This window comes from Bemisia tabaci, chromosome 2 (assembly GCF_918797505.1).
Source record: "Bemisia tabaci chromosome 2, PGI_BMITA_v3".
NCBI lineage: Eukaryota > Metazoa > Arthropoda > Insecta > Hemiptera > Aleyrodidae > Bemisia > Bemisia tabaci.
Window position 1 is genome coordinate 19,669,829 of NC_092794.1, and position 25,421 is coordinate 19,695,249.

Below are 25,421 nucleotides of genomic sequence, written 5' to 3' on the forward strand. Positions count from 1 at the left end.
ACGAATAATTGAGTTGACACGCACGCAAATGAGAAGGGTTCAGCTCGGGGCCCAGGGGCCCGAGGCCCACTCATGCGACACGACCGACCTGATCATTGAAAGGGGGAGGGGGGGGGGGGTTGAGCGTGAGGTGCAGCGAGCACACGTCAAGGCGACTCACGTGCCTCTTTTCATGCCGCCCCCCCCCCGGTCGGGGAGTTATCGCCCGCTACCGCAGCCGCCCTGTCCTCGAAGCCTCACCAAATTACGCGACTACGGTACGTTTTCCTATTAATTTTCATTGATGACCCCCTCCCAAGAAGATCCCCGCCCCCCTCCCGACAGCGCGTGGTGCAGAGTTCGGTAAGAAAAACCTACACTTAATCATTCCGTAAAGAATACGTGTCCATTTGAGTGGGTTCTGTATAAAAAGTGTCCCGAGTGTAACCAGCTGAATTTCAGGGGAAATTCCTCAGCTCATAAAAATACTTTTTTCCTTTGAACATTGGCCTTAAAGTTTAAAGAAAATAGGTATCCGTTTTTTAAAAATCCGGCGGGGACAGTCCTAGGTCAGTTGTTATGAAAACTGTCAGTTTGTGGTAATTTGTGGGGTCAAACCTACATTTTAGGTCACGCAGAAATCATATTTGTTCAGTTTCGGGGGAGGGGGGGGGGGGCTCAACCCAATCTAATACCAATTTTAGTCGAGCTCTTCTAACAACGTCCCATGAACTGAACCAATTTTATGTTGGACCTAAAATTTGAATTCAGTGCTAGAAGTGCAAATCTTCATGACGTTTATTAAGACAAAATCGTCTCCTGAATATGAAAAAAAGAAGAAATATATACTTTTTTCAACTTTCGCGAAATACGAAGTTGAGGGGTTTAATCTCAGGGCACGTGTCTGAAGGGGATTAATTAAATCTCATTTGAGCTGAACAGTCATACTCTGAAATTCCGCTTGTTAAAACTTAAAACTGGGACACCTGGTAAAATCAGTGAAAATAATTACTTCGATTCAGTTCTTAACATACCTACTTTCATTAAAAAATTGTATAGAGAGTATCATTACCAAGGTAAAACTCTAGTTTTGCTACTTCCGTACAGATCCAACCTCAAAAGTAAATTGAGAAAGATCGTTAGGAATTCTAGCTTTACACATAGGAGTCTCTGGACAGGGCCATGGCTACGGGGTGACTACGCTTTAGGTGAAGACGCAACGTCCTTAGCAATCAGCCAACTTCCTCTCACTAAGCCGATTTTGGAGTGCACTTTGCCCCTACCCCTATATCTTTCATATTTTCCCCCATCCGCGGCTTGCAATATTCTAACAGCGGCCTTGTCTTAAGGAAAGACTAAATTGCTAGGAGACTTGAACGCATGCATAAGAAAATAGGAGACCGCGAAAGAGAGGGAAAGGATGAGAGGATTCCGCATGACAATACTTCGTCGCGCACAATTCGCTGCTGAGAAAATCCTTCCCATGAAAGAGAGAGAGAGGGGAAGGGCGATGAAAGCTATTGATATGATGAAAAAATAGACAAAGAAACCCAAAAACCACCCTAGAAGTTGTCGCCACAACGTCTCAAAATTTATTATCTTCAAAACTTCAAACACATATTCTTTGAAATAGCAAAAACTACACTATTGCGCCTTGCCATCCAAGCCCCTTAATTAAGGTGGTTCCTCAGCATTCCGGAAAACGATTCCGTATTGAATCGATTGAATGATAATTTATGGGTTTTCGGACACATCTTAAGTATTTCCGAGCATTAGATCACGCTGTAATATGTCAGGTCTGCGTACTCAAAAACACTGGAACGTCTTGAAACAGCCTCAAAAGTCGAGTGAATATTGCAAATCAGAAGGCAAAACGATTTGCGATTCTCACTCGACGCGTATTTTCAGAGTATTATTGCAAAGTATTTCTTGGTCAAATTTTAGTTGCAAATACCTGACTTACTACAGTGTGATGTGATGATCGGAATTTCTTAAGAAATTTCCTAAAATCCAGAAATTATCAATTGATCATTCTGCTATCGAATCGTTCTCGAATAGCTGATAAACCACCTTATAGTGCTGCCGTTCACTAAAAAAAAAAAAAAAAAAAAAAAAAAAAAAAAAAAAAAAAAAAAAAAATTACATTTTCTTAAATATATAAACGTATTTTTCCTCGAATCAAAAATTTTACTGCTTGATATAAAATACTTTTTTGCTTAGCCCAAGCGATATTTTTTTTTGTATCAAGAAAAATTCAGCTCAAATCAAGACGGAAAAAATTCTTGGCGGCGAATCCAAGAATCGCATCATGCTAAGCACATTTTTTTCGGTGTTATTTTTTTCGACAAACGTTCAAAATTCGGTCCCCGACCGAAGGCAGAAGGATAGATTCATCAAACACCGCACCGACGATGCTGCAAGATCGTAAAAGGTTAGGTGGTGAAGGAGAGCACTGACAGGAGGACTTGGAGGACAGAAGTGGAGCGTGAATGGTCGATAAATTGATACTTCCCCATTTGAAGCTATAGTAAAGAATCGACTCTTAAGATATTCGTTGCGAACACTCTGTTTATCGATCATTTTCCATAGGTTCAAATGGCAGATCAATCGATTTATCGCAAAGCACGCCACTGTTAGAGGTTTGAAGGTACCCAGAGCCCGGGGGAACATTCAAAACTATGCACGTGTATGAGAGTGTGTCGCTCATTGTTTGTTTAGGCGCTAATACAAGAAGAGGAGAGAGACTGCCACTCCTGCCTCAGACTCCTGACTTCTCACGGGCCAACCAACCCGGGCTCCGACCTCTACACCTTTGGTCGATCAGGACTCAGGAGGCACATGCCCTCATCCCACGCCACACGGTGGATCGAGTCAATTAGAGCGATCGGACATGAAATATTTTACTAAAACTGAAAATGTTGATGTTTATTTCGTCAAATTTTAAATTTGAAAGGGTGTTTCTATAAGAAAATTTTACGAGGAAACTGATGGAACCACTTTTAGAACCTCAAGGTTTTGTATAAACGGAGTTAAGTTTTTAAAGTTTCAAAATTTTGTCCGACCTCCCCTATTGACTCGATCCACTGTGCGCCACTGATCGATCCTCACTTTGGGCCTCGATCTTTACAAGATCAGCCAGTGTAAACTTTGAACTGGAGAAATATCTAGAGGTTTAAAAATGTTACTATATTTTGAACTGCAATTTATGAGGAGACTGAGGCCGAAAGGAAAAATTAATTAATTCATAGGAAAGCCCTGCCTGCTGAGGAGTATAAAGCGTCGAAATATTTTCCAACGGTAAATACATTGCGTGTTTGGATTTATGTGTTTGCCGCTGGGGGCGACGGAAAAAATTTCCACCTTTTCCAAACTTGTGCGAAACGTGACTGCGGTGAGGGAAACTTTTGCTGGGAGCGAGGAGACCGGGATCTTTGCCCCGGAAATTGTTTAAAGTTTACCTTTTTTTTAAACGAAAAAATTAACGAATTAAAACAAATGCACACGGCAGAACGCTTATCATGCTCGACACCGCTGCGCCGCACAGTGGATCGAGTCAATTAGAGAAGCCGAAAATGACATTTATGATTAAAACATGAAAATTTTAATGCTAATTTTGTCACACTTTAAATTTTAAAGGGTGATTCTGAAAGAAAATTTTACGAGAAAACCAATGGAACCACTTTGAGAACCTCAAAGTTTTGTACAAACGGAGTTAAAAGCGTTTAACGTTTTCAAATTTTTTCCGACCTCCTCCATTGACTCGACCCTTTGTGCGCCGCGGCGACGGATCGTCTGCGCCGGCGAGCGTGCGATGGGGAGGTATTCTGCGCTCGCTCTGGTGCTGTGGCTCATCGACACGTAGCGCTGAAGCCGATTACATCAATGACAGTGATTTTGTCTTGTTTTATCCAATTCATCAATTTTGTTTTAATGTGTATTTTTAGAAATAAATAGAGGTAATTGAGCCAAGCTCAAACTGTGAAAATTTCATCTTTTCAGCTTGATATTTCACCCTTAAAAATATGAAATAGAACTCGAGGCCCAAGAATGCGAGAAAATGCGCTTTCGAATTTTTCCTAAAGTGACTGTGAAACGACTTTGCCGTATCGTTATTCTTGTTTAGATCAGCGGGCCGAAAATTGAAATTGATAGACAAAGCTATAGACAAAGAAGACATAGGGAGTATGGAGCGATCCCATTAGTGGAAACTGGTGGTCTTCACAGACTAAAAATAATAGACTAACTGTCGGTCTCTTGTCGGTTGCCGTTGGTTAGTCTATTACCTACCTCCTTTGTCCATCGCAACCACCCGCTACCACCAAGGATCCCTCCATATCCCTTTTGTCTTCTTTGTCCATAGCTTTGTCTATGAATTTTAATAATCGGCCGGCTGAGGAGGTAGGTGCCGCAGCCCAAATATTATTAGGACGGCAACTGTTTTATATTTAGCCAATCAAAGCATTATTCGGAACATTGGTAGTATCGCGATAGAAATTGGCAGTGGTTCACCTCATTGGCACAATAGGAAACGCTGGACTCAATTCACGATGCAAGGGAAACAAGCAAAACGTCCTTAACTTGTGTCGGATGCGACGAACATTATACATATTTCACTTTAACTCCTGGATGCAACTATTCGGGCCTCCTGGATGTTCGTGTCGCATATGCACAAAAGTGAAGGCGTTCTGACTGTCCAGACACAGAGCCACACACACTTTTTACAGAGCAATTTTTGGCTTAATCTGTTTGAAAATTTCACTAAATTTTAGTGAACACACTAAAAAAAATCAGTGAAATTTTCGAACAGCTTTGTTGAACGATTTCTCTGTAAAAAAAAATAAAATTGCAGCGGAAATTTTGAAACGTCGCATGGCGCTTGTGATACTTTGGCCGGATGGTGACGAAATGACATCAGTAAAACCATGTTAACGTTACACTAACATATGGCGTACCATCGGTCCATATTTATCCGAGTGCGGTGAGAAACCCTGAGGAATTTCAGCGATTTGGCTAGCCTGGCTCCCGTGTTGTTTTACCATTCCGAAGACGTCCCGATTCATTGGATCCATTAAATGAACTGACAGCCACTGATGCACCGATGATCCACCGTCCATCAAACGCCATAAACGGAGCTCGATTGCATTAAACGCTCGGACCACGTTCGCCCACCTCGGTTAGCATGGTTGCCAAATTCCGGTCATATTTTTAGTATGCGGAGAAAAATTATTGATTTACAGATGTTACGTCGAACACCGAGGCCTGTTGTATTAGCAATGTCAAGATTATATTAATTGCTTGGAGCTTTTGAAGCTTGTGAGCCATCTTTCAGATAGTCTGAAAGTACTCACGCCGTTACCTAATTGGACTACATTTTGCAACTGGGGACTACAATTTGAAGCCCATCCGTAAGAACCCCAAACGATAACTCTTCATACGACTTAACCCTAGAAAAAGCCCCGTCATAAATTTCTTTATTTTTGTTCATAATTTACAAAAATGATAAATAAATCTAGCAGAGGCTAACGAAGCTAATCTAACAAAAGGCGGTTTTCAGGCTAAGGGTTTACGTGCACTGTATGTAGAGTGCCAGACCACAGGTGATATCCATTCTTTTAGCGCAAAACTTTCTAAAAGTTTAATAAATATGGACATTTCAGTTGAAATTAAATCTACATAATAATAAAATGACAAATTTCAGTCAACTCAAAAATCAAGGGTTGCCGACAATGTAACGCTATGTTGTCGAGAGAATCGTAAAATCAAGCAGTGAAATTTGAAGTATGGTCGCTGTTAATTGGAGACAAATCTTGCGGCATGGCGTAAAATCGTAGTTGCCGTAATGGCGCGCGGAACGTTAGTGAAGCTCCTGAATTGTCTCTTCGTAATCGAACTCGTGTATGAGCTGATTAAGTGGGTAATTTGACGTCAGTGGAATTTAATTGTGAGACTCGAGAGCTTACCAAAAGTCACAATCGTTTGATCCTGCGGATCATGTAGGGGGGTTAGGGGGCAGGAATGGGGGAGAGGGAGGTTGTCCTTACAGTTAAGGAGAGCACGAGACTGGATATTGCTTTGGATCACTCCTGCATTCCTTCCATACATTCTTTCGACTCACATTGCACTACTAAGGTGAGTCTGGTGCAGTATTGCCAATATAAAGTTGTACGAGGACGACTGGAATACCTAGTTCAGAGAGTATTAGTCGATACATGGGTACCTACTTGCGCGGTACATGTCAATTCTTTGGTATGAGATATTAAGAGGTGCATATTAACACTGTGCGCTTTGCTTTGAAATTACGAATTCGGGTTGTATAAATGCGTCAAATTGATTCACCCCTAAATTTTTTTTCAGATCAGATTAGATTGAAGTTAAGTGCTGTTATTGGTTGTGTCCGATCTCGTGATCATTTTTCCTGCAGCGAGTTTATTCGCGGCCTATTCTGCCGTTCTAAGGAAGAACGCCGTATGAACATTCGGGAGTTGCCAAATTTCCTTCGAGAAAATGCTTATCTTTAAGGAAAGTTGGAAATATTTTTCTTTGAAATTTTCAGGAGCTTCAGGTGAAATTGCAAAACAAAATCATCTGAAAAATTGTGAGACAAATATTCATAAGTTTACCAGGAAATTTGTGTTTTATCAAAGGAAATTTGGCAACACCTGAAGGTTCATACGGCTTTTTTCCTTAGCACGGCAGAATTATTCATGCACGCTGGGCTTGTCGATTACCTTTGACATTTTTGCAGTGGTGAATGCATTGCTGAAGTGCGCTACAGCTAGAATTGTACATAGCAAATGGGTAATTTTTATAGGAGGATTATAAATAAACAAGTGGTTAGAAATGAAAACAAAATACTATGAACTATGCAAAACGATAATCCGGGTATCGGAACTTGGGTGTTTTGAAAACGCCTTCAAATGCGGCGTGATACCTCACGCATTCCGGAGAGTTCAAATAGTTGTATCATTGCGCCTTAGAAATACGACGGAAGATTACAATTGAAATATAGCCTTCATGCACGCTGGCTTTTTCGATTTCCGTAACATTTTTGCAGTCATGAATGCGCTTAAGTGCGCTTCAGCTAGAATTGTATTTAGCAAATGGGTGGTTTTTACAGGAGGATTATAATTAAACAAGTGGTTAGAAATGGAAACAAAATAATATGAACTATGCAAAACGATAATTCCGATAACGGAACTTGGCTGTTTTGAAAACGCTTTCAATTGCGGCGTGATACATCAAACTTTCCGGAGAGTTCAAATGGTTGTATCATTGCGCCGTAAGAATGTGACGGAAGATTTAAATGGAGATAGCCTCCATGCAGGCTCGCTTCATCCCATCTCGAGCCCTGGTGCCAGTTTTAAGTTCCGGGCCCCAAGCACGGAGGGGGGGGGGAGGGGGTCCGAGGGGCATCCCCCGAGAAATTTTAGAATTTATACGACTAATCGGACGCATTGTGAAGCTTCCATAAAGAATTTTTCCATCAATTTCTGCGGAATAATTATTTTTTTTTTTTTATACTTTCAGCACAAAATACTTGCAAATTGTTGCATTCAAAACATCTGGAAAAGTTTTATTTTTTTTTTTTTTTGGGGGGGGGGGCATATGATACTATTTTCAGTTCTAAGAGGGCCAGGCCCCCCTGGACTCTCCCTTCGTTTGTCTATGGTAAGGGAGTTGAGCCATGAGCCATTGAAGTCGAGGATGCCCAGACTGGAGACTCTTAGCATCTGACGACGGAAGAAAATGAAACGCAGTTACTAAAAATATCACTCTGTACTGAAAATCTTGAAAATAGATAGACATTTTCCAAGAAGTATACTTCTTTGAATATTTAAGAAGAATTCTACAGTGTCCCAGCGTGTTTCTGAAAATCTATTCACCTTTTGCGAAATTTTTAGGGTAAATTTTTCACTTTTTCTTACGAAACAAGGGTTGCATGTGAATTCGTAGTGGTTTTTCACGGGTAACACGGGCCCCCTCCGGGGCCCGGGCCCCGGTACCAGGGACCCAGTATCCCCCCCCCCCTTGTGGCGGGCCTGAGTGCACACAACACACACAGAACACAACTTAGTAACACAATTATTAATGTCCAGCATCGATAAGGGTATGTCAAAATAAAGGTCAAAGGGTAATGCTAGTCAAAATGCAAAACCTCTGTTGCAGTGTTTCAAAATTTCCGGTCCTGTTTAATTTTCGAAGAGAAACAAGCCAGCCATAAAGCCTGAAATTCAAACAGAATATCCGGCCAATAAAGAAGAAAAATCAAGGAAATTTCAAAAGAATTACGTATACTTGTTTTTCAAAGAAAAACTAAAGTACGAAAGGAGTTCTGCGACGTTGTAAACGGAGATACATGGTTACACTCTTTAATAATCGTGTTATGTATTCCGCTCTTGTTAAGGGTCTTGCCTGGAGGTTATTTTCAAAATGATGGCTGAGTAAAAGACAAAAACCGAGTCCAAAAATCGTGCCTTATTTACAATGAAGCTATCAGGAAGTGTTTCTTTCTCGCATAATTGATACGAAGGAGGCTCACGATATTTTTCTCATCGAAAAAATAAATAATTTGTGTACAAAATGGCGGTGGATGAAAATATGTTGTCTTTTGTCCCACCAATCGTAAGCGCATAAGTTAATCATTCGCGCTTCCCCATTTTTTTTTTCAAAAAATGAAAAAAAATCCCACGATCATCAGAGTCAATTATAAGTTCGGACAATTATCAAAAGTTACTCCCAAGGGTTTGAAGTTACCACTTTTTGCCGAAACGAAATGGTTCAGTCCGAGGAAAATGGCTCTCTACGAAATAAGCGACACTTATTCCCCGCCCACCCTTCATCAATTTGATAATTTATGTCAGTTTGAATTTGTTCTCACATCATCGGTATTATTATTATTTTGGTCACAAGTATTTCAGCTCTAGGCAGTCAGAAGAGGCCCCATGGCCCCATACTGCCGATGTCCCGAGCGTAGGGGAAATTCGTGGGAACTGGAGCTGTAAAGCTGTGAGAGTGAGAAGAGTCCCATTTTCTCGTCCGCAACCCGCATGAGGTGGGGGGGGGGGGGGGCAGTCGCGGTCGCGACGGGAACATCTAATACGCACATTGGCTCTTTGCCGTCATTAAACATTCTACAAAAACAAAAAAATCCAACATGTGTGTACAAATTAGGTCGTTGAAGCGCCCAAAAAAGAAATAGCGCAAAAGGGACGAATGAATAATTAGCGATGAAGACTTATCCTATGACCCAATGACGCATTTGAGGGAGTGGAATGTAATTTTGAATCGAGGTTTTGCAGGAAGGGGAGAGAGGGAAGTGGGAGGGGCACCTACTATCTAGTAGATGTCGGATGTAGTCACCTACATCTTTGAATGATTCCCTTCAAGTCAGTCCCTCCTCTCCATTTCTCCCCCTCCTTTATTATGTCCCGCAATTTTAGATAATATATTGAGTTTTAGCTGAGTAGAGGAATAAATTTTAGTAGATCCTCTCAGTAAAACTCATGCGTATGTACATGATTCTAAAAACGCTCAGAGATGTATCAGGGTGGCAAAATTTCATGAAAAATAAAATCTTGAAATTACAAGTGAAATATATCATGAAATTTCAAAAAAAAAAAAAAAATTAAAGATATTGAAAAAACCGGTTCCTTTTCATGATTCGCAAAATGTGAAAATTGTGACTTTCTTCTATTTTTGTGTATTCGAGTGCGAGTTGCATACTCCAGCCCCTGAAAAGTATGAAATATTTCACAGCCTCGTGAAATTTCATGAAATTTTTCACAGCCTCGTGAAATTTCATGAAATATTTTACAGCATCGTGAAATTTCATGAAATATTTCACTGAAATTTCCAATCTTTCAGTTCTTTCATACGTTTAATACCACCCTGGTAAGTGTTGCGGAGCTGAGTCGAGCTACTCACACCCCAAAACAAGGGACTTAGAACACATAGCTTGGGGCTGGTTAGGAAAAAGTAAGGAAAATATGCAGGAACATGTGCTATTTTCTTAGTTGAGAATGAAAAAACAAAACGCACAATTCTGTCCAAAAACTGCCAGACAAACCAAGGTGGGTCCTTTTTTTCAGACGTAAATCACACGTGCCGCGCAAAATTTCCTGATTTTATGGCAGAATGAATAATTTTGCATGGTTACAAGAGGGGAGGAGGGGGGAGGGTTCGAGTGCAAGTGAGTTGTTTTTGGAATAATTGTATACCCGAAATTCTCACTTAGCATAAAAAGTTGACTCCTTCCTCATCAATCCTCATTTCCTGATGCTTCAAATAGAGACAATAGAGAGCTATAGAGGGTAAAATATTTATGACACAATAAAAGCAATTTAGAATCCGTTAGTCAGTGGTCCTTCACTTCAAATTAACAAGTTAAAAAGCTGAGAATGCCACATATTCATGCTATTTTTTCAGCACAAACATGGGCGTATCCGACCCTGTGAAGGATGAAAGGGCCCCAGGACCTTCTACAAATTCACATCCTTGCAAATCGAAGGTTTTTTTCCCCTTCTTTTTTTCTTAAAGCTCTTTTTCGTTCATCTTCTCACCCAATTCGAGATCCTTGCGAATCGTAGATGTTGAAACTGACTCCATCTGTTCGGCAGACAGCGCGGAACCATCCATTCCCATTCGCAAAAATTTCCTCACCCAGCTTTCTTTTCACTCCAGTTACTCCGCCCCCTACTTCATTTTTAAATTTGTTCTCCTCCTCAGATTTCGCCCTCGAAGAATGAATCGAAAATACGGTCGGAGGTTTGGAGCATTCTGCACTTGCGTCAGTGGCGTGGCGTGCTTTGCGTTATATCGATTGATCTGTCATTTAAAACCTATGGACAAGGATCGATAATGAACACTTTAATATTCAATTGTTTACCATAGCTTCAAATGAAGAAATATAGATAGTCGATCAATCACGCCACGTCGCTGGCTTGCGTACGTTAGAGAGCTGTATGTCGCGTCGGCAGCCAAAGATTAGTTGCGACGTCGTATAAAGCTCTGAGCCCTTTAAGGAAGTTTCAAAAATGGGGTAAAGTTAAAGATGTTTGAGTTTAGGAAAAACTTGTCAAAATATGTTAATTTTTCAGTGCCTCATGGCTAAGAGGACGTATTTATGCTAAAACTAACTATGTGTGTAGGGTTTGCGTGCAACATAGTTCCTTTTAGCATAAATACGTCCAACAGATTTTGCACACGTTTTCTGTTGCTCGGTCAGACTTTAATCTCAGGAACAACCCACGAACGCCCTGGTAAAAATTGGCAGTAGAATCTGTGTTCCAAAACACCATAGACCTACAGCCGGCTGTAAGATTTCCAATAGCTTCTATAGCCGGCTACACACTTTCTTATAGCCTTTTATAGCCGATGGCGATTAAGCAACAGCCAGGCGATAAAGTTAATGCTAAATGTTACTAATTACGGATGGTAGGACTTGGTGAGTTTTTAGAATACTGCTCTCTTTTTGGGCCGTAGTATCTTGATTTATTTTGCAAGGAAAGCTCCGTACTTTTGATGGATGCCTGCCATTACTAATATATCAGAGCGCCTTCAGTTTCGTATGATGCTGTGCAATACCTCTGGTGTGAAATAGTTGCTTCAAGCGCCGTGGCTCGCTGCGGCGCGGCAGGCGGGCAGCCAGCGCGAAACACGCATTGGCGCCTACAAACCTAACAGGGATACTTCACGCGTTGCGCAATGCGTGAAGTATCCCTGTTAGGTTTGTAGGCGCCAGAGTGTCGCCGCTCCGCTTTGTGTCAGGCAGTAGGCTCTAATATTTAATCTGGCGGAGTCAGCGTTATTCAACTCATGATTTTGAAATGTTTGCACATCCTGTATGGATTATTCTCATTTTGATTGATGAAAAAAATATGTATTAAAGGAAAATATAGTGTGTGTTTTGTAAATATTAAGGTGGTTCCGTATCAAACTTAATGATTTCCAACAGAATTTCTACAGAATATCTTATAGCCTTTTATAATCGATGGCGAAAAAGCAACAGCCAGGCGATAAAGTGTAAAGTCCGGCGATAGGAACTATAGCCCGGCTGCATAATGTTTTATCGCTTCGTATAGCCCGGCCGTATGATTTCCTACGCATTCTACAGCCAGCGATATGATTTTCTGTAGCCTTCTTTAGCCGGCTATAAGAATTCCTATGGTATTTTGAAACGCAGCTCTTATCGCCAATTTTTACCAGGGCGCCGTGCAGATGGGCATGTTTTCATTCTACGTTGTTAATGGACCGCCACTAGACAAAATACGAATTTAAGCATTGCAATACATGTTTAATGACCAGAATTTCACATAGAACACAATTCTTGCATCCAAAATTACTGAAATTATAACTCCTGGCTAAGATATTAACGTCTTCATTTTTACGGGAAATTTGGTTGCCATATTTTCATATCGCAGAGACTGTCATGGTAACGTTCAGTGGGCGATTTGACTCCCGTGGACCGTGGACCATTGCGTTTCAGGAGCGGGAGGTTTGAATTCACGCGTCAAGAAACATTAAATATCTCGGTTAGGAGTCGATTTCAGTAATTTTCGTCGCAAGAGTCGTGTTATTCGTGAAATTTTGATTTAGAAACTGTTTCTAAATCAAAATTTCACGAATAACACGAAGCTTCAGGAAGCTTTCAGAATGCTGAATTTCGTACCTTGTATATATAGTGGTCCATTGCCTTGTTTTTCCCGCAAAAATTTGGATCCAGCACTATTTCACCACCTTGTTACATATAGTTCGGGCCGCGTTTCCAAGTGTTTTCTTTTCTTGTTAATATCCATAGAGCAAAAAAGGGGGTGTTCGCATTTCGGGCATCTTGGAATTTTTTTAATGACGTAGGTCGGTACGGTGACGTTTATCATCGATTTTCTCGGAAATGGTGTAATTTATGGAAAAAAGTCATTCTATAAAAAGTGCTTGAAATTATATCATGAGTTAATTTAAGCAAAAAAATGGGACATTATGGTCCGTTTTTCATACTTCGAATTCCGGATTTTGCAGGCCAGGTTGCACCGACCTACGTCATAGGGTAAACAAACCTCAAGATGCAAACACCTCCTTTTTTTCTCTATGGTTAATATCTTAGTTAAGAGCTTATTACAGTAATTTTTTTTCGCAAATCCTGTTCTACATGAAATTTTGGTACGGAAACCTGTATCAGAATGCTTCAAACCGCATCTTGCCTTGTGATTCAATGAATCACTGAAAACAAATTCTCGGCGTTTTTACCAAGGTCCGTTGGTACTTTTACCATCTCACTTTTTTTACCAATTATTGGTGATTTAATTTTACCAAGACAGACTGGTAAGCTTACCTAAAAACTGGTATTTTTACTGGTTTTTTCAGGTAAGAATACCTACCACTTTTATTGGTAATCTATTCCCGGTAACTTTGCCATTTTATCTCGGTAATTCTACCACTGTCGATCAAAAATATTAGCGTTTTTACCGGGGTCCAGTAAAATTACCGAGAAAGTCAATAATTTTACCGAGATTCTCGGTAAAATTACCAATTCCATAAATGGTAATTTTACCAAGAAAAAACTGGGATCAAATAGAACCCTGAATTCTTGGTAATTTTCCCCTTTTCTTGGTAAATACACCAAGATTTTTTTTCAGTGAAGCTCTAGAGGTTCCTGGGGCACACGCTGTACATGCTGATAAAATACATCGCTTTAATACGGCCTAAAGTCGCGAGACGGAGGGTGAAGGTGAGGGTTGGGGCGAATCTGGACTGCGCCTGCGCATTGTCCCATTATCGCTATCGAGGCGCTGCGCATGTCCGCCTCTCGCTGGCTCCTCCGACCGGGCACAAAGCGGGATTGTGTGCTTAGTGCTTGCTGCGAGTGAAGTAGCATTGACCACTGATTGTGAGCGCCTTAAGCCTTAAGCTCCTCGACAACGAGAGGGACTCGCTTGCGACTCCAACTCCTCGATCGGGTGATTGTGACTCGACGCAGCGGCAGCGCTCGCAAGCTATTGAATATTGAACAATGGCCCGATACCCCATACCATTTTCGCCGTGCGCCCAGCCCCGAGCCCCCCGCGACGCGACGCCACGCAGAACTTCATTCCTGCACTCGTGCCAGAGGTCGGCATCGCAGCTTCGTCGCAGAGGAGCTGCTCCATTAAAACCCGGATTCAACTCGAGAAGAAATCCGTCATTCGTCTCCTGGGAGAAGGCGCAGAGGGCGCCCAATGAGAGGTTGGTGGGATGGGATTGAGGCTGAAATGTTGAGGAAACACTCGAAGCAGGGTTGTGGTTCGACAGGGGGCAGTGCTTGAAGTATTATTACAGTTTTGCAGGCGCTTCCCGGTATCGTTTTTCGTGCACGGAGAAAAAAACTTCGTGCGAGGGACCCAAAGTTTAGGTCATATGGATCTCTGAAGTTTTCGGATTGAGCATCTGAACACTTAAGGTCTAGCTGCCGAAGTTCAGGTCAGACATCTGAAACTTCAGCTCTTACATCTGAAGTACTTCAGGTGTGAGAACCGAAGTTTTTCGGATGTGAAAACCGAGGTACTTCAGATGTAAGAACTGAAGTTTCAGATGTGTGATCCAAACCTCGACAGCTAGACCTTAAGTGTTCAGATGCTCAATCTGAAAACTTCAGAGATCCATATGACCTAAACTTCGGGTCCCACGCACGAGGTTTTTTTCTCCGTGTGCAAAGTTCAATTCCGAAAATTTCCTTCTGAACAATGAGGTCCTGTTCAGAGATCCGGTCACAGAAATGAAGCAACAAGCTTACTCTCATATCCACAACGATGTTAAAGAGACCCCCCCTCCCCTTCATTGACTCAGAGATTTTAACGCCAAGTAAAACAGTTTGATGGTGCAAAACGCGTGATGCAACTATTCCGACTTTCCGATAGGTAAAATTGCACAATCACGAAATGAAGGAAGATGCGAACTCTTTCCGGCTGACTTAATGACTTTAACGCATGAGTGAAAAAGTTGGACGGGTGAAGAGATTGAATAAGAATATTTTAACTCCAAGAAATAGAAAATCGCAAATCTAGAAAATGAAAGAGAGCATGATGATCGATATTATTCGTAAGATTGCGTAAATTACAGTGTCGGCTCGAAAATTCTTGGGCGTTGATACGTTTTCGGGGCCCCTCCTCTCGAGTGGGGCCTTCTGTAAGCAAAAGTCTTTCTTGATGTGGTGTTTTCAAGTTGTGGGGGCCCTACAGGTGTCCTGTAAAAATTTCTGGAGTTCTGAAGCACCCTAGCACCCCTGGCAAAGCTAAATCTAGAAAATTACGAATTTATAGAGGTGAGCCGGTACTCTGTTTTATTGTTGCATTGGTTAAGTTTATCCTAGTAAACTACTTAATTCAATCGAAAATAACTAGCACAATAGATATTATTTTAGAAATTTGGAGGTGATACTTATTTTAAAGTTGATCAAATTCGGTCATTGAAATGTAGGTAAGAATGTAGAAACGATGATCACTGCAGGCTAAAGAAAGCGGGAGAACTTGAGAATTCTTTCCCTTCAATTTTTGAATAGCATTCTTACAAAGGGACGTAGAAGTATTGAATATGTTACACACATCCCGTTGGCAAAACTGCCCAGTCCCTTAATTTTTTTGTCCAGTCCCTTGACTTTTTTGCCTCGTCCGCTGACTGACCACCCCCGTTGTCCAGTCTGTGACTGGTCAGCTATAAGTCCCCACAGTCTGATTCCTGACGAATATTGTGCGAGATTTTTAACGACACCTGAGAGTATGAAGACGACTTACAGGTTATGTTCACAAACAACTCCAACAATTAATTGTTTTAAAGTTTTTCCCAAGACTTTTTCAATACAAATTTACGATTTTATTTTGATTTTTGCATTTACTTTTAGTGTACTGAAAGTGCACGCTGCATATTCAAAGATGGCAAGCGTTTCTCTTTTACGAGGACTAAACTAAGTTGTTTGTGGCACCTTGATGCGACTATTCGTGTTCCACGGATATGGGTGTTGCATGTTCAAAAATTGAAGGCACTTCCGCTTTTCTCACATTATCGGAAATGCAAGGGAGTTGTCGTTAGCTTTGGCACCCGAATGACTGAGTACGTTTTTAGGGAATGAATATATTGCCATCCTAATCTTTTTACTACCAAAAAAAAAAAATAAAAAATAAAAAAAAATAATAAATAAATAAAAAAAAATAGTGCCGCTTTTTGGTTGGTTTACGAATTATATGCTTTCGTGGTTTTTATTACTTCCAACTTTTGGAAAAAGTTCGGCAGTTGAGTACTTACATTTGCATTAAACTTCCAAACGAAATTAAACAAATCAATTGTAAAATTCATTTACATACCCTGGGAATTATTATCAATTGTCTGGGTTTATATTTTGATGGATTTGTCACATCGAAAATTTCGCGGAGTGTTGTCAAAAATCGGTCAGACGGTGAAGATTGCAGGAGGTTAATGATACTAGCTGTTGAAAGTTTCATATAAATTTTAATTCAATTTCCAAGAGGGTAATGCAATTTGAATTGTGGAATCAGGCATTACGTGACATCAGCATAGCATATAAAAATGATCTCACTATAATTTAAGCTTCAATTTTGCGCTTAAAAGCTTCATTACTTATCAGGTTAAAGGATCCATGGTATGAAAAAAAACACACTCGTATCTTAACAAAACTTTTATTTACTTTATTTACATTACACGTAGAAGAACTTTCCAACAAAAAAGTAAGTATGTTTGACAGAAAATTTATTGCTTTGTCGATTTACTGGGAGGATGAAATGGCGAAAGTAAATAAGTGCTTTTGCACTTTAAATATGAGATGTAGAGAATCAAGTTTTGATAGATCATGGATAGGATCTCGGACAGATCATGCATATGATTAATTCCTCATTTAGAATTGAGAATGAAGATCATAAAAACTGATTGAAAAGGCTATAACAAATCTTTAGAACAATTCTAGTTTTCTACATTAAAACAGAACATTTCATGATAGAACTTTCACTATGTACAAGAGGGAAAAGCACCCTTGGTCACTTTTTATTCCTATTAGCACAATGAACAAGCGAGAAGACAAATATTTAAACAATATATACTTTTCAAAAAAAAAAAAATAAATAAAGAAAACAAATTCGAGCTCTTATAATACAAAACAATTAAACAAATTCTCGGATATTTACACTTCATTTACAAGATCATTGCACTTCCTGCTTCTACTACAGCAAATCAATCCGAGAGATAAAACTAATGGGAAATTTTCTCGCCTTTGTTTTCTTTGCAGAAAATCGACGAATTCCCTGGTAATAACTACTTTTCAGAACAAGTAGTAGACTTTTTTCGGCTCTTTCTTCTACGAACAATGGAAAAAAAGGCTTCCCATTAGAGTTCATAAAAGTTCTGACGCCTGATTTGAGGAAGCACAGTGTGAATTTATTTGGCACAAGAATTCACACAGGTTAGTGAAGAATGAGCAGCAGTCCTTAGATCAAACCACCCACCTTAATTATTTTACTTATCATTGCTTGAAAAGTGAATGAAGAGAGCAAGTCAGTTTCTATGGAAAAATTCGCATATTTGTTACAACAGAAATGGGTGCGTTATTTGCATGGGCGTAGCTGAAAATTGTATCCTGAGGGGAAACATTGGAACCATCTCATCTTTTACTCGCAGGAGTGTAGCCTGTAGCGGTATTGAGCGGAACTTTAAACGGGATAAAATTTACCACCTTGGTACCTGATAAGAATGAATAACTCTAATCCATTCAATTAAGGTTTTTATACTGACTCCACCATACCTAAAAGTTCATTTCTTACTCTGATGTCTGAAACTCGCTTCACATTGAGTAAATGTAACCAACATTTTATGATAATGCGGGAGGTAGAACGCAAGGTAACCAAAACGCACGGTTGATATTTTTTGGTTAGATTTTCTTCGAGTTTCATTAACCAACTCGTGGGTTGAAATATGCGACCTCGTTAAAAATCAGACGAGTCCCGCCAGGATCGTACTTAGATAAGATGGTTGAAGGCCCAATAAGATAGCCACTCGCAAGAAGTTGCAACCTCTGAGTGTCAGCGAGAGTAACAAGAGTACATGAGTCCAGCAAGACACTTTCATCATCCCTAAATGCCTCAAAGAAACCTATGATTTTGGTCGACTAAAAAATTGATCGATCAACCATGTCCTGTTGATTTATCTGTTAAAAAAAAGTAACATAAGGTACCCCAAAAGAAATGAAAAACACGTAAATGTTTGACTGCGCAGGCACTGACTGATCGGGTGAACGATACATCGCTATAATAGTAGTTGTCTCTTGCACTAATAACTGGGAGGTAGAAATAATGAGTTCATTTGCGTGAGGACTAGGCATTTATGAGTGCCCAACTATGTGGTCGCTGCTGGGTCGTGGGTCGGGTCGCCTGGAAATGTTAGTCGCTACTGCTGTTGGAATGCGCCCATAATTAGCTTTCTGCCTTGCACCCATGTCGAAAATTATCGGTTCCCTGGGATACAAATAAGAGACCCTCCACCAGTATCCTAAAAAAAGTTAGGATTCAACAGTTCCGTTTAGCCCAAAAGCGGCGACAATGATAATCGTGCTCCCTCATCTTCTGTTGAGTTTCGGGATAAGTAGTGTGCCGAATTAGTTTACTCCCAACTGCAGTTTATTAAACGAGTCACTCATCACGTGGCACAGCAGCTGACAAGAGAGAAAATTGAAGGGTTGAATAGTGGAGCTTCGAAAATTTCTACTTGTCACCTAGATATTATAGGAGGGGTCTCTATTTGTCAAATGACGTTTTATCGAATTACATCAGGCGATTCTTCGAATTTTTTGGGGACGCTAACAACCCGAGTTCTCCGCTAAGGTCTAAATTCCAAGTTTCGGATGTGAACCTAATTTCCCTCTAATCTGTATTTGTGTTCCCACGCCTGGATTTCACCTCCCGACGTTGTCAAAGCGTGGAAAAATACTGTATCTTTTCCTTTTACACACTAATAAGGCATCAGGCACACACTTAAAAATGTCTGTGTTTTTGGTTACAATAGGGTTAATTTAATTTCTTGCGGTTCGATCAACCAAAATTTTAGTTATATTTACCGAAATCTTGCGTTATACTTCGAGACAACGAGACACCTCATGATCAAAAGCGTCCTGTTGACCCTAACTAAACGAAATCGACCGAAAGTTTGCGTTACTTCGTGTTCTACTTCCCGTTCTGACACATTTTTCCTTACTATGTAATGAGATGCCTAAAAATTTAAATGAATTAAGATTTAATTTTATGCCTTCCAATTTTTGGATACTCCTCTGAGTATACCATCAATATACCGTCACGTAAATAAGAATATTTTTGACATGGCTCCAATATTATAAGAACAGTATCCCGCCCTCTGCATCAAAATTTTGTGTTATTTTATCAGAAAGTTAATGAAAGATTCCAGCTCGTATTTCGCACTTTCAGGTACAGGTCAATTTAAGAGGTATACGATAGGTCTTGTCAAGTAAAATTAAATTCCAATAGCTAGTATACTTAAAACGCTAGATTGCAAAATACACAGGATCTAGATCTATTCAATACTGACGGTGAAATATGCACAATACGTACCTCGATTTGCGACAGAGCGGGATGTCTTCGTACATTTTATTTTCAAGGGAATATCGACGAACATTATTTACAAAATGTTGGCTTATTTTTCTAGCCGCTACGCAGGATATTCTGGGAAAATTGTGTTTATTTCTAAGAGCAAGAATATTTTTGCTTAATTAGTCAGAATAATTTGACATATCAGCACCACAATAAGTGCACTACCTCAAGCGAACTAATTATCCCTGAACTTCTCTACTTCACACAAGGACAGTAGCGAAGTGAGAATTATCGGTTATCGATAGCTTCACACTTGAAATTATGGTATAGAATCGATTTTTGAGGTGTTTGTTGCGAACGCCCTCATAGTCGATCCTTCCTACAGGTTTATATGACAGAAAAATCGATTCATCGCAAAACAAGACACGCAGCTGCATCCTCTGACATAAGGGCGTATCTGGATTTCCACATGAGCCCCAGCATACATGCATTAGTATGTAATTCAGGGCTCACGAGAAATGGAGATATCCCCTCACGCCAGAGAGGCGACGAAACAGCGCGAAGTGAATAAAAAATGCTACGCAGTCAGCAGTAAGCGACAAATCTCAATGCGAGTCGGAGCAGAGCTCACTTCCTCCCAATCGTCACGTCACTTGGTCGCTGATGATGCACTTAGCTGCAATTATATATTACGTAGTGGGAAACTTCATGCCGGTAGGCGAGTGCTAAATGGCAACACGGTTTGTGAGAGCTCCAGTTTTCCTGACTTCTCACACTCCCAGACTGAGGCGAAGTTGCATATCAGTGGCACTCGCATCTTTGAATTCCAGTAATTTCAGACTGAAAAGTCACAAACTGAAACTGATTAATTGGAAGAGTGCAATGTCGTAATTAACATACATGATTTCTGTGCCCCAAAAATTAACCCGGGGACGTCAACGTCTCTGGTGGGTTGTCTCGTTAAGCTTTCATTCGTCAGGAATCTTGTAGTGTGTCTGAACTTAAGTTCCATAATTTAAACTATCTTAATGATTACTTAACCACGGTATTTGACTCTACTCTTGAGAAAAATTCGTTTTATACGGGAGGAAGGGGCTTCACCGTGGAGACATTTAATTAATGTTCTATTAACGGAGTTGTCTCTTTCTTCGGGTCACAGCTTGTATTATCGATTGAATATTAAGTGCGTTTTATGTTTTATGACAAAATTGATATGATACTTTCAGATGTAATTTATGTTTGTTTGCATTTGCAACTTCCCTTGAAATTTTGACGCTGTATGAAAAACGTAAGAATGCGAGTGCCTTCGCGAAATAGAAGTATTGCGTAAGAACGTCATCATTATTTTTACGTGACACCCCACCAGGGGGGTCCTTCGCGAAAAAATTTAGAAAAAGTGAGCTCAAGAGAAATGTTGAGCAGTTCATACGGAAAAGTTGATTAGAATACAAATTCAAAATTGATGGATACGCCAAACGCTTATCTAAGAAAATCTCTTTCATTTTTTGGTGGGGCCCACGTAGATTTCTAGGAGGGGCCATCCCCCTCCATCCCCTGACACATACCCCCCACAGACTTCTCTCAGTTCCGTACATAAAGATACCGACACAAAGATAAACGATAGAAAGAGGGAATATGAGTGTCTTAAGACTTAGCGCACATTGAAATACCTACAAAGGGTTAAAATTCTTTCGATTACATATAAACTCTATAAACAGCAACATGAGATCTTTCTGGAGCTAAAAATGAGAATTAGTATTATTAGCACAATGAGTATTAGAAGTTAAAATTTTTTTACAAATTTACAATCTTATCCTACATAATTAGTTCAATTTTAACATGGTGAAAGTTCAAATACTATACAACAGGAAAAAATATGGCAGCTTAGAAATAAAAATCAGTAGAACATTAGGTACTATGATCTAATGGCAAATGTACATGCTCAACTGTCATCATTGAAAGTCAGGAAAGTATTTTTCAGTTCTATGATCCCCCCTAATACCAGTAAATTGGCAATACTGTTAATACCCTATTGAAACCCATGGAATATATCGATTCTAGGCGAGGCAGAGGAATCGATTATAAGACATGTATTCAAATAGAGAAAAGGCAGTGATGCCAACTTGCTGGAATTGCCACTACTTATACTTCGAGATATCTACGAGGAAATGCCCGATGTGTACCCACCAATAACTTCAGTTAAAGTACAGAACTGCCGCACCAAAGAAGAACGCCGCAACGAATTTTTGGAGGAATTTGAGAATATTTTTCCTCCAATTATTTAGAGAATTTTATTCGCAATTAGATCTAAATTATCTGAAAATTTCAAGAGGCAATATTCACAACTCTTCTTGAAAATAAAAATTTTAAAGGAAACACTATGGAAACTCTCGAATGTTCTTAACTTTTTACGGCGTTCTTCCTTAGCATGGTAGAGGAGTAAATGGACTACAGTCTTTGAATTGTCAGCTACACGCACATGCCGAGTTTGATTATATAGTCGCTACTGATAAAAGTCGCTAGAGATTTAAAGAGTGCGTGCATAACATTTGCCACCAATATTTTTACGATGCGAGAATATTCTCCGTGATTTTTCATGCTTCGAAAAAAATTGTATCTGCAAAGTATTAAAGGATCACATGAAATCTGAGAAAAACAATATTTTACAGAACCGTAACATGTTTTAATTCTCGAACACATGCCCCATGACTAATAACAAAAGACTCCGAAATGCTACCTTTCATGGTGAGTACTTAAGTACCTATATGCCTATGGTGTGGCGGTACCTACATGTATGCTGCAGGCCATTAGCTATCTCCGGCAATTTGCAAGCGACTTAGAGCGCCTTCATTTTCGGTGATACGCTACGCTCTGTCACGGAGCTAGTTTAGTTGCATGCCCGATCCAAACTCAAACAACGTCATGGTTTTCACAACACGCTCTCCTAAGTGAGTCAGCTACTACAGAGGAAAAGTTGTCGGTTCACATTAAAGGTAAAATAATCGTAACCTAATATTGTTCCTTCATTACAGAAATTTTATTTTTCTAATTGTTCACGAGAGCCCGTTGCAGCAGACTACTTTTCCTCTTTTGGTGTGTGCAATTCCCTCTACCGCGCATACAGCAAAAGAGGCAAAGTACCTAATATGAAATGGACTACATTTTGCAATTTGGAACTATAAATTCTAGCCCGGTTTAAAAACAACGCATGTGCCATTAGTTCGCTATGCACACAAGTGTTTTTCCAGAAGAGCCAGAATTTATAGTTCTAAATTGCAAAATGTAGTCCAAATGGGCTGTAGATGCTTACGAATTGCCGGATACTGTTGCTTATTGCCTTTGATGCATACACGGAACGGGCGCTTACCGTTTAGAGAATCATAATTACGCAGAATTTCTGGGTTCTACCTAAATTCTACGATTCCATAGACATTTTACTTCATGGATTGTTCAAATGTAGAACTAGACAATACATCAACGAGGAGCGCACCACATATTTTTAAAATTTATAAAAAAGAAAGTAGAATTGACTTTGTTTAAAACAAAACAAAAATAACGAATTTAAAAAATTACACGTATTCACATAATTTCAACCAGCTGCACACTCAACTTCAAGAATTTTCAATCATCTGTTCGCTTATAGATTCTGTCTCAGTGCTAAGCAATGGCGTCAGGAGAGAAATAAAGATTAATGGATGCATCTATGGAATGATAGATGAAATCAAAACTAGGAGCTTTGGGAGAATTTAAGATAAGTTTAGCGTTAAACAAATTGCATCCCTGGCTACAAGCTCAGATGTAAATGTTTTGAAATCTAATGATTATTCTCGAGAGATGGGTGCTTCCGATTGCCGATGAGAAGAGGCACAAAGTTATTGGTTACCGTTACTTGCGAATCTGATATTCCGATCATCGGCAAAATCAATCAAGCTATTCATGAAGTCAAGCGAGCAGTCGAAAACAAAATTGGCTTTTGAGAAGTAACAGCTTCTGACTTAAAAACGATAAACTCACAATCAGAGAAAAATAAACTTTAAATTGGAAAAAGAGATAATAAAACACGTCGAGGATAGAAAAGAGATACTAAAAATCATTAAGGACAGCACTACTGCCTTCTAAAACCTGCTTAAAATTTTTTTTACCAAGAAATAAGGCCGGAAGAGAAGCACTGATTTGCTTTCCTTTAATTTTTTTTTTTTTTTTTAGAATTATTCTTTAAATGAAGAACAGTTTAAAATTCAGCAAATGGGAGAGAGAGAACAGGGATGCACAATAAAATGAAAAATGTAAAAGATTGGACATTACCGTGAAATATTTCATGAAATTTCACAAAGTTTTAAAAAATATGAGACAAATCAGGGAATGGGTATGCAACAATTGCAACAAGCTCTGAAAAACACCATGAAGTAAAAACCATTTGCCTTCCATTTAATTTTGCATTGATTTAATTTCGACAAATATTTTCCAATATATCTCGTGTTTTTCTGAAATTTCATAAAATATTTCACATGAAACTTGAACCGCGCTAAGCAGAAAGGAATCGACTCATATTGCCAACTTTAACGGGGCAATTTATTTTGTTACAAAAAAAAAAACGGTTGTGCGGACTTTCGTGCAAATTTTGGTGAATCTTCTGTCCAGCACGAAGCAAATTCCTTAAAATAGTCAAAAGAACCGCACAAACCTGCTCTTGTACAAAATTAAATTACCCAGTTGAAGGCAATAGCTGATGTGGCTTGATTCCTTCCGGTCGAACGGGGTTCATTTAAAGTCTTCACTTTTCGTGGAAAATTGCAGCCCCGGGAGAGAGGGATTCCATTTAAAAGCATAACATAAATTTCAACGAGAGAACAAAAAGAAAGACTCAACAATATCACAAATTCCGCGAGATCGGGCGAGGAGGATATCAGCTGCGGAGAACACAGTGAGCTCCGTTCCTGACGGCCTCGGAGGTGAGGAGCGCCTTCCACTCGCTCAGCCGTGGCGCGCAGACCAGCTTGTAGTCTCCCAGCCTTTTGCGGGCCATGAAGATGAACTGGCCACCGTCGGAGGGTTTTATCCGACAGTGGGCCGCCACTTGGATCAGCACTTTCTCGTCCTCTTCTCCTCCGTCGATCAAGTTGGGGTGGTCCCTTCGGGCCGGGTAGTTCCTCTCGGTGACGTCAGGGGGCGCCTCCAGGGGGTGCCCTTCGTCGGTGTCCACCATGGAGCGCCGCAGGTACTTCGCCACCCTCACGCTCATCTCGGACACCTCTAGCTCGTACTTGTTCTCGATTAGACCGATCCAACCGTTCACAACTGCAACAAACAACAAAATGCATTCAAACCGACATTCCTTCATGGCGGGTTCTTCATATCTATGGCCAAAGTGCAAAAACACGTATTTGTTGGCGACGTTGCATACTTCCTATCATTTTTTTCCCCCACACTTCAAATATCCTACGAGGGATAATCCTGCGCTTTACCGTCCCGAGAGCCCCATCCCCCCTCCGCCCCTAATTAAGCCAGTCTCAGGTAACCGTTGTTTGAGACCATCAAACTTGGGACACCTGACCGGGAATCAAACCTGTGACCTCCCGATCATAGAGCAAGCGCTACAACAACTACACCACAGGAGGCCGACATCATACTAAATTTTTTCTTGGGAAAACTAGTCAATAATGAACAAAAACTTTGATCATCTGTATGCGGAGAAAATTGAGAATTCGAGAGGTTGAACGGCCAGTTACGAGTATGATATTTGGGTTACTCCCAGTGGTGTCCATTCCCTCTCAAAGCGTCCGAGGTGTTCCCTCCCCCTTCTGAGACAACCCGACTCATCCTCGCCGCAGCTTCAGAATATTTTGAGGGCTATAATTCTTGACGCGCGAG

The 25,421-nt window shown here is 40.2% G+C and overlaps 1 protein-coding gene across 1 annotated transcript in view; it reads right to left on the reverse strand.

Moving 5' to 3' along the window:
* Positions 1-16,624: 16,624 nt before the first annotated feature.
* Positions 16,625-25,421, reverse strand: part of LOC109042748 (meteorin-like protein) — a 76,746-nt gene continuing 67,949 nt past the window's right edge. Inside the window, exon 4 of the mRNA XM_072296863.1 lies at positions 16,625-24,848. Coding sequence (XP_072152964.1) covers positions 24,457-24,848 — 392 coding nt within the window. The 3' untranslated portion in view covers positions 16,625-24,456. The remainder of the gene's footprint in view (positions 24,849-25,421) is intronic.